The sequence below is a fragment of the Salmo salar genome, chromosome 16 (assembly GCF_965601325.2).
Source record: "Salmo salar chromosome 16, fSalSal1, whole genome shotgun sequence".
Lineage (NCBI taxonomy): Eukaryota > Metazoa > Chordata > Actinopteri > Salmoniformes > Salmonidae > Salmo > Salmo salar.
In genome coordinates this window covers 3874447-3885000 of record NC_138306.1, presented here as the reverse complement: position 1 = coordinate 3885000, position 10554 = coordinate 3874447, and the positions used below count along the sequence as shown (strand labels likewise).

The 10554-nt window shown below is 40.0% G+C and overlaps 1 protein-coding gene across 2 annotated transcripts in view; it reads left to right on the top strand.

Moving 5' to 3' along the window:
- The window catches only part of LOC106573038 (cAMP-dependent protein kinase type II-beta regulatory subunit), a 37081-nt gene that overhangs the window by 14367 nt on the left and 12160 nt on the right, over nt 1-10554 (top strand). For both annotated transcript variants that reach the window (XM_014147660.3, XM_014147661.3), the window contains exons 2-6: nt 3731-3766; nt 8563-8615; nt 8878-8961; nt 9389-9495; nt 9744-9897. In XM_014147660.3, coding sequence (XP_014003135.1) covers nt 3731-3766; nt 8563-8615; nt 8878-8961; nt 9389-9495; nt 9744-9897 — 434 coding nt within the window. The remainder of the gene's footprint in view (nt 1-3730; nt 3767-8562; nt 8616-8877; nt 8962-9388; nt 9496-9743; nt 9898-10554) is intronic.

The following is a 10554-nucleotide window of genomic DNA, read 5'->3' as shown; positions in this document are numbered from 1 at the left end:
AGACACAGACACAGAAATCAATACCATGGAGAGCCACATCATACTGTCATTGGATTACGTTGGTTGGACTAACTAGTTTTTGGTATTTTTTTAGTTAGTCAGTGTTTTAGACTAAGGATATGTGATTAGATGTTGAAATGGTACTTGAATAGTGGAGGCAGCTCCTGTTTTCTTTAGAACCAACTCTGTGGTTCTAAATCTAGTTGTTTAGTAGTCCGTAAATGTTGGAAACATTACTTTGCTTGACCATGCTGTAGGTAATGTAACTCTTTGTTACATGCAATATGTTTTGTGTACTTCACCGGACAGATGTCGCTCTCCGGTTTTGTAATGAAACAAATGAGTGGTTGAATTTCTTCTGCCACTGTGTCTTCTTATTGTCTTAGCCTTAGGCCTATACAGTTGAAGTCCGAAGTTTACATACACCTAGGTTGGAGTCATTAAAACTCGTTTTTCAACCATTCCACAGATTTCTTGTTAACAAACTATAGTTTTGGCAAGTCGGTTAGGACATCTACTTTGTGCATGACACAACTTCTTTTTCCAACGATTTTTTTACGGACAGATTATTTCACTTATAATTCACCGTATCACAATTCCAGTGGGTCAGAAGTTGACATACACTAAGCTGACTGTGCCTTTAAACAGCTTGGAAAATTCCAGAAAATTATGTCATGGCTTTATTAGAAGCTTCTGATTGATAGGCTAACTGTCATCATTTGAATCAATTGGAGGTGTACCTGTGGATGTATTTCAAGGCCTACCTTCACACTCAGTGCCTCTTTGCTTGACATCATGGGAAAATCAAAAGAAATTGTAGACCTCTACAAGTCTGGTTCATCCTTGCGAGCAATTTCCAAACGCCTGAAGGTACCACGTTCATCTGTACAAACAATAGTATGCAAGCATAAACACACCACGACGCAGCCATCATACCGCTCAGGAAGGAGATGTGTTCTGTCTCCTAGAGATGAGCGTACTTTGGTGCGAAATGTGCAAATAAATCCCAGAACAACAGCAAAGGACCTTGTGAAGATGCTGGAGGAAATGGGTACAAAAGTATCTATATCCATAGTAAAATGAGTCCTATATCGACATAACCTGAAAGGCCTCTCAGCAAGGAAGAAGCCACTGCTCCAAAACCGCCATAAGAAAGCCAAACTACGGTTTGCAACTGCACATGGGCACAAAGATCGTACTTTTTGGAGAAATGTCCTCTGGTCTGATGAAACAAAAATAGAACCGTTTGGCCATAATGACAATCGTTATTTTTGGAGGAAAAAGGCGGAGGCTTGCAAGCCGAAGAACACCATCCCAACCGTGAAGCACAGGGGTGGCAGCATCATGTTGTGGGGGTGCTTTGCTGCAGGAGGGACTGGTGCTCTTCACAAAATAGATAGCATCATGAGGCAGGAAAATTATTTGGATATATTGAAGCAACATCTCAAGACATCAGTCAGGAAGTTAAAGCTTGGTTGCAAATGGGTCTTCCAAATGGACAACGACCCCAAGCATATTTCCAAAGTTGTGGCAAAATGGCTTAAGGACAACAAAGTCAAGGTATTGGAGTGGCCATCACAAAGCCCTGATCTCAATCCTATAGAAAGTTTGTGGGCCGAACTGAAAAAGTGTGTGCGAGCAAGGAGGCCTACAAACGTGACTCAGTTACACCAGCTCTGTCATGAGGAATGGGCCAAAATTCACCCAACTTATTGTGGGAAGCTTGTGGAAGGCTACCGAATACTTTTGACTCACGTTAAACAATTTAAAGGCAATGCTACAAAATAATAATTTAATGTATGTAAACTTCTGACCCACTGGGAATGTGATGAAAGAAATAAAAGCTGAAATGAATCATTCTCTCTTATATTATTCTGACATTTCACATTCTTTGGGTTATGGAAACTATTTCACAGCGATTTAGATGGTTCAATTATTCTCTACACTATACTTGCTTGTTTTGTCACAAAAACTGAAATTAGGCAAACTATTTGAATTTTTCAACCAGGAAATGGCAGGTAAATAAAACTTGTTTTAAAATTATTTGAATTTGACAAGTAGATAATAGCCTATAGATAATTAGCAGGCCTCACGGGTTAATTGTCCAGTTGCGTAACAATCACATTTTGGAACAGTGAGTGCATTCTGACATGACGTGCATAAAGAAATTCACTCTGGGTGGAACTCACTTGTGAAAAGGTTAAAGGGTTAGGGGAAGGGTTAGCTAACATACTAAGTAGCTAAAAAGTACTCAGTCGTTGCAAAGTTGCTAATTAGCTAAAATTGTCCATGATGAGATTCAAACATGCAATCTTTGGGTTGCTAGACATTCGCGTTATACATCTCCCATCCACTGCGACCGACCACCCTTCTTTCATTTTTGCCAAAAGTAACCTTCTGTCTTACCAAACGTAAGATCTCATACTAATTTGAGTGTTTTGGATTTACATTTACTATGTTACGTCTAGTCTATGAGACAAGGCTGGTATTTTTCATGTGTAGGTGTGGTTCACTAAGATTACATTTTGTTCTCATTTAAAGTAACTGTCCAGTGTTTTCAGATTTCTATGAAATATGACCTATAATGAATTACAATATGAGGGAAATAGTTTTTCTTCCATAAAATGTGAATTAAGTGTGTTAAAAGGCAGATTTTCTGTGTTAGAATGATGTAGGCGTACCCCAACAATAGAATGGTGTGGGCGTATACCGGTCATTAAAAATATTCATGCGAGTAGACCTCTGATTGGCCAGCTCATCATCCTCTATGAGGCAATAGCAAGCATTTTTTAAACAGTCTGTTTGAGATACAAGTTTGAGGTGGGCTTTTTTAAGTGTTTTTTTTTCTCCAATTCATGCTTTGGCCACAAATAAAAGTATAGGATGAGTTATTTGGGTATGAGTTAACAGAATATTAGGGTTTTAGGCAAGGTTTCTGTACAGCGGCTGATGTAAAAAGGGCTTTATAGATACATTTGAATGAATATGAACTTTTAAAAGTTAGATTTTCATTGGACAGTTACTTGATCAAACAAGCAAAACACACTTTAAAGGACTCAGCATCACTTCCTTATTGGGAGTTTTAGGTTAGCAAAGGGTGCTTGCTTCCCTGGTGTTTTGCAAAGCAAAGATATAATAGAGAGTTTGGACATTGCGGTTTCTACCAAAAGTATTATGATGCATTTACATGACACAACCAATTCCATGGCAGCCATGTTAGCTCCACATGGGCAATATTGATGAAGTTATCAAAAAGGGGGGATATGCATTCAGCAGTAGGTAACATCTGTGTTCAACATTGTTATAACAATCCACAGTAGGTTAAGAGTCCTTTTTCACCTGTCATTCAGTTGCCAGCTTTGATTAAAAAAATGTAGATCATGTATAGTATCACTGCAATATTTCTTGATTTGGCCTTAAAGCTGAGATCTGCAAAAGGTGAAACAGTGCCACTGGTCGCCCCAGGTGCATTTGTTATTGGTTTTGTTTCGGAAAAGGAGGAGATGAGCTTCCAGAAAAGTCATTTAAAAAAAATCGTAGGACACACTCTGCTGTTCTATCGCGTGTGCAATGATATGCAATGATGTCTGAGGGAATAAAACAGTGTTCGTTGTTTGAAGTGATATTTGTTGCTGTAATATCGCAAACTGACATGGCAGTTTCACCACAACAGATTCCAATGTCATCCTATATGATCACCTCACACTTCGCTTTTCCACTTTTTTTTCAGCTCCTGTGATGAGTCGATTTATTAGAAGAGCATCAGGTGAGTGTGTTATTTTTGTTGTTTCTGGTGTGTTAGGGTAGAACAAAAGCCTGAACATTATTAGTACAGTGGTTGCTCCACTAAAAGTTTATTATGCTGCGGGACTTAGAGGTAATATTGTGGTTTAGTACGGTACCCTGCGTCACCACTTCATTGCTCCAGACCAGCGCAAGGGGGAGTTAGAGCACCGATTATGCTTTTGGGTCCTACTGTGTCTCTAACTGACAATGAATGGGCGACATAAACCTAAATAGAAACTGATAATTGTGCACGACTTCAGTATTACTTACTAAAACTGTTGTTACACTAAGGTATTTATCATTTTATTTTGTTAGGATTATTTTGCTCTTACTGTAGTATTGTAGCCCTCTCCCGACCTGTCACGTTGTACAGCGCCTGAGTGGCGCAAAGGTCTAAGACACTGTGTTGCTACAGATGCTGGTTCAATACCCGTACTGGCCTCGACTGGGAGACCCATGAGATGACTGTAGGTATTTGGTTTCTCTCCCTCTAAAAACATAAATAAATTATTCTAAATAACAAACTGGCTTTATTTACAAATTAGTAACAGTGTCTCACCCCATGTTCAAGATTGGCCTTTCTCTCGCTCATTTTACGTTATTTGAAAACAAAAGTCATCTCCAAAATGTTATTTTTTTTAAACAAAGCGATTATTATTGTTATTAATTTAGAATTATGTAAAAGCCCCTTGGATATTCTCAGATATATTATTAACAGTTATTAGCAGGACAATATATATGGGTCATATTGGTCATGGCACCCGAGTGGCACACAATGGGATTGCCTTGCAGTTCTCCAGCTGTATCCACTGAAAGCACACGAGGTTCAAGGCACGAGGGCAGGGGGCATGGGATGGGCCGTAGAGCTGCGCACAGAAGACAGACCTAGCCTATGGGGAAGGGAGGGGAGGGGGTGGACCGCCACCCCGCCACACTGGGTAGCACAGAGCAGCACTTTAAGGGGCGTTGCGCTAATAATGGAGCTGACTAGGGAGACGTTCCCGCTGTTCTTAGTGCCAGTCTGCACGTTCAAACTAAAACAATGTAACCAATAATGGCATCTTAATGCTTTCGTTAATGAAATAATTATAAAAATACTCTTTCAAAATCCGATGTTTATTTAGTTAGGGCTCCATAAAGCAATACTATGGGAATAAATATTACTGAATTACAGAAATATTGGAACAAAGTTGTCTAATGAAGGTAAACTGTCAGGTGTGAAGGTAAGACCCAGATGCAGACCTTGTCGAATAAACAATAGTTTAATATTCCAACAGGGGCAGGCAATAGACAGTTCAAGGCAGGCAGGGGTCAGTAAACCAGAGGCGGGGCAACGGTACCGGTCGGCAGGCATGCTTAGGGTCGGGCAGGCAGAGTGGTCAGGCAGGCATGCTCGGAGTCAGGACATGCAAGGGTCAAAATTAGGAGGGCGAGAAAAGAGAGACTGGAAAAAGCAGGAGCTGAGACACAAAACGCTGGTTGACTTGAAAAAACAAGACGAACTGGCTACAGACAAACAGAGAACACAGGTATTAATACACAGGAAATAATTGGGAAGATGGGCGACACCTGGATGGGGGTGGAGACAATCACAAAGACAGATGAAACCGTTCAGGGTGTGACATAAACAAATTGTTGCTTACTGGAAAATACTCTTTCAAACACACACGGTCACGTTGTACACCACCATTATGGCTATTAGCAGGTAGCTGGACAATAGACTTGCCTAGAAGGAGGGTAGGGGGATAGTTATATCTTCAAATGTATTTCTATGTTAGGTTGGCTGTATCACAACCGGCCGTGATTGGTTGCACTTTCAGTTTAATCCACCAGAAAAGACAAAACAAATAATACAGCAAAAAGTATTATGTATTACATCTAAAAACATAAATAAATGTTTTGGCCTTTATTCAGATTACAATTGCTCACTTTAATTTTTTGAAAACGAAATAACCTCCAAAATATCGTGAAAAATGATCAAGTTGATGGCACAGTCATATAGCCCGGCACCTACAAAAAGCTGAGTGACTCGCTCATTCATGGCTTTGGATCAAAATAAATAAGTACCACATTTTTTTTTATAGTCTTTAATAAATAAATGTTTTGGTTATCCTGACTTGGACACCATGTACAGTATTATAATAGCCCATTTATGGGCTATTAGCAGGACGATATACCTTTACCAACACCTCTCTGTATTTTGATACTTTTGTGGATGGGGGCTCCAGAGTGGATGGGGGCTCCCGCAGTGCAAAATGCGTTGCTACAGATGCAGGTTTGATACCAGTGCCGGCCGCCACCGGGAGACCCATGAGGTGGCTTTTGGTTTTAATTTAGAATCCTTCATATGTAATTATTGGCGGAGAGTCATGTCATATTTTTCTATATACTGTAGGCCTACCGTAGGCAACATGAGTCTCACTAGTGTTGAGTAATGTGCTGTTAAAAGTGGTGTATGCCTTATTTATTTAAAAAGCATATTGAAGATAGAAGCAATAGGATTTGAAGCAATAGCCTACAACTATTTTAGCACCATTTCGCACTGCTCTGAGACAAGCGTGGGGACTGGTCTTGAAAAATCAATGTGATTTTTATTTTCACTGAATCTCCGTTTGGGTATTGGGTAGACTACAATTAGGGTGTAGAAATGTTATGCTCTTAGTGTAACCTTTTATTTAACTAGGCAAGTCAGTTAAGAACAAATTCTTATTTACAAGGACAGTCGGGGAATTGAACCCCGGTCTCCCGTGTGCCCGCACAACACAGGGATTCTTTAAAAAAAAATAGCCACGTACTGTAGCCTACTCCTGACCGTCACGTTGTACAGCGCCATATTTTCCATTCCATCCTAACGGAAAACCAGAGCATTTTTCTTGGAATAGAAACATCATAATGTTAATCAAATTAATTAAGAAAAATGTCTTAAAATCAGTCCCATATACTATGTTCTTACAAAAAAGGTTTTAAATTCTCTTGTACAGCCTTTATTGAAGGCTATCAAATGCTTCTCAAAGATGTCCTCTGATGGTCAAACTAGCACTAACTAGCATTAATGGTACCAGTGTCTGGCACTTAAATAACGTGCCATAGAATTCTGCGGCACCATGTAAGCTGTGGCGCAGTACGCTGCAACTTTTAAAGGACAAACCACTGTAGGGATATGCTTCTGCTGTAGTCTATTTTAACTTTTCAACCGTGAAATACCCAGTCCCAGAGAGCCTGAAATCAGCAGTAATTTAGTCAGCAGCACTGTAGTGTCTGTTCTTATAACAACACACCACCATTTCAATAATTGACTTACTTTACCAGGAATCTTCAATTTTCTACAGTACGGTACTTCTCTGTCTGGCCTGTTCGTTCAGTCAGCAGTCTACTTACAAAACAGATCTCTTACTCAAGGATAATTTCTGAAGTTACACAGGTAGTCAGGCTGCATACTTTTTTAGGTCCACTCTGTAGTAAAGATCACAATGTTTTTAGTTCTATTCTTTCATATTCTTTTGATTTTGTTTAAAATTAGAGTAAGAATGAGTATGTAGGACAGGTAAAGTCCCCGGTCGTTGTGGATATGAAAATCCCCTGGATAATGTAACTGGTAGGCATTAACACTCACAGAGGCCATTAATCCAATATCTTCCTCCACTGTGTTTCATTTTACCCGGCCTCTGCTTACAATAGAGATGAATTATCACCGTCATCTCGATCTTCCTTTAACAAACCCCAGGAAGGAAGTCAATCACAAAATGATGTAGGTTGACATGAGATGAAACTAGCGGCAGCAGGACCGTGTTGATATGAGGATCCATCCTCGTCTGTTGTGTGGGAAGTTGAGGTTATTGATGAAGACGGACAGACAGAAGAGTGACTGTACTGTTTTCTGGATGGTTAGTAAGAGGATGGTTGGCTGGAGGCATCTAGGAGCTGATTGGCTAGGCCGGTCAACGATACTGACCAGTGCGCTCACCAATGAGCGTAGCACTCAGTCTGGTTGACCAGGCTAGCTGTTGGGCACTCTTGCCAGAAGAAAGGTGAAAAGAGAGGCCCCCTGGTCACCTATCGTTAAAGTCTTAAGGGGAGGTTTGGGGTCAGTGCCTTTTGTTTTTGTGTGGTATTAGAGAAGCTGAACTGTCATCACACTGTGAAAATGGTCTATGGCATCTTCAATCAAAAAGTATTTTGTGTCAACTTCAAGTGTAAAATGAAGGTATTATCACCCCATAATAAATACAGTATGTGCTTTATGTTAGTCACAAGTAGGGTCTGAACTCTGGCTCAATTCTGGTTGTGTTAACTCACTCTTTATCTCTCTGATCTGTTTAAAAAGTGATACTTTATTATGATTACTAAATCTCTCAGAGATGTCATGGATATCTACATATTTTTACAATATATTCCTTTGTTGGAACATGGACCTCGTATTATCTTAAATGAATCTCTTACACAGACAACGTACATCTTGATGAAGTTTGTTATAGGCCCAATACTTTAAAACAAGGTTGTGTTTAATAAAATAATTTTACACAAAGGCTCTAAATCCACCATGAATAAGACAGTTGCTTATAAGACTAGGATCAGTAATGGATTAAATACTGTGACACCTTTCTGTGCACAATCTTGTATTTCTCATTTTCTACATTTCTTCGATTTTTTTGTTAACCTTTTCTGACAAGCAACATATGTCTTCAACAGAATGTATCTGTTTCTGGTCAGCATATTGTATTTTCAGTGAATGTGAATGTCTTGCAGTAACTTTCAATAATCTCTTCTATCATACAGTGTGTGCCGAGGCATTCAACCCTGATGAAGACGAGGAGGACAAAGAGCAGAGAGTAAGATGGCCCTGCATTTCAAAAAGTGGTACTGTACAAGAAACTATTACAGAGACTACAGAGGAACTGTTGAAGAAATTAACTCTCTGGAGATAAAAAATGATGACAAGCCAAATGTCAGCTATGTTTTCTAAATGATGTTGTACTAGATGAGTATTGGTATTAGTGCATGGAGTATACAGATAATTGGATGTGAAGGACAAGAAGAAGTGTTCTTTCAAAATATCTTTGTCAATAACATAGCATGTGGGTGCTTTCCCAGGTTACCCACCCTAAAACAGACGAGCAGAGGCAAAGACTACAGGAGGCCTGCAGAGATATCCTCCTGTTTAAAAACCTGGACCCGGTAAGATGAAGAATGTTATATTTTTATTCCCTCATCGTACTGTAGTGGGTCTCCCTTTCCCTCCATTCACTATCTGCTATGGTTCATTACACACGCACACGCAAGCACACACTTTATACACAGAAAAGAGAATAGACTGTAGCCTGTGACCAGTAGCTTTGTGCCATGGCCCGATGCGCTGTGGGATTGTTTTGCCAATTATTTTTAAGTATTGTAACAGCATGTAGCGAGGAATCAAGTTGAAGTATTCATGTATCCTACGTACTGTATGTTTGATGCTGTGTAATGAGTAATGTGTAGCCTAGGGCCTTATTATTACAAATACTCAATACAATGTTTTCTATTTGAATTGACTGCTAGTTTGATATAATCCTCAGGTCTTTGTTTCAGTCTATTTTTATTTATTGTTTGTTTTCTCATACCACAGGAACAATTTTCCCAAGTACTTGATGCCATGTTTGAGAAGTTCTTTGAGGTAGGAGAGCACATCATAGATCAAGATGCCGATGGGGATAACTTCTACGTCATAGAAAGGTAAACGCTGACATACTATAGTAACCTTAAAACCTAACAACCTCATCAAGAGGTTTGGACTTCTTGGCGTAATGGTTAAACTGTTGGACTGACAACCTTTCGGGGTTACTCCCCAAATGTTCCTCAATACGTCATAGTATATTTGGCAATTGTTTCATTTCAGTTCATCACTGTATTTGTCTTGAAAGGACTGTTATATGATCCAAATTGTTCTCTTTAAATCTTGTCCTCTCTCCCCCCTTTCTCAGAGGGATGTTTGATATCTGCATGAGGGTTGATGGCATTGAGAAGACTGTGGGAGCCTATGATAACCGGGGGAGCTTTGGAGAGCTGGCCCTGATGTACAACACCCCCAGGGCTGCTACCATCATAGCCACCTCGCCCGGAGCTCTCTGGTGCCTGGTGAGTGAATTATTTTCTTTCCCCTAAACTGTTCCTCATAGTACATGCAGTAACCGGCAGCACTGTACAGTGCATATTGTATGATGGGGTAGCAGTTTTCTGGGAAACGGTCATTGTCGGCATGGCTCAGTCGTCAATTTTGCATCAATCACATGGACAAAATGCTTGTAAGGTGGTGCAAAGTATTCAGACCCCTTGACTTTTTCCACATTTTGTTACTTTAAGCCTTATTCTAAAATTGATTAAATATTTTCTTTCCCTCATCAATCTACACACAATACCCATAAGGACAAAGCAAAAACAGGTTTTTAGAAATAAAAATAAATAACTGAAATATCCATTTACATAAGTATTCAGACCCTTTACTCTGACTAGTCTCCCAGTCCCTGCCGTTGAAAAACATCCACACAGCATGATGTTGCCTCCACCATGCTTCACCATAGGGATGGTGCCAGGTTTCCTCCAGACGTGACGCTTGGCATTCAGACCAGAATTCAATCTTGGTTTCATCAGACTAGAGAATCTTGTTTCTCATGGCCTGAGTCTTTTAGGTGCCTTTTGGCAAACTCCATGTGGGCTGTCATGTGCCTTTCACTGAGGAGTCTGGCCACTCCTGAGCAAGGCAGTTAACCCACTGTTCCCCGGGTGCCGAAGACG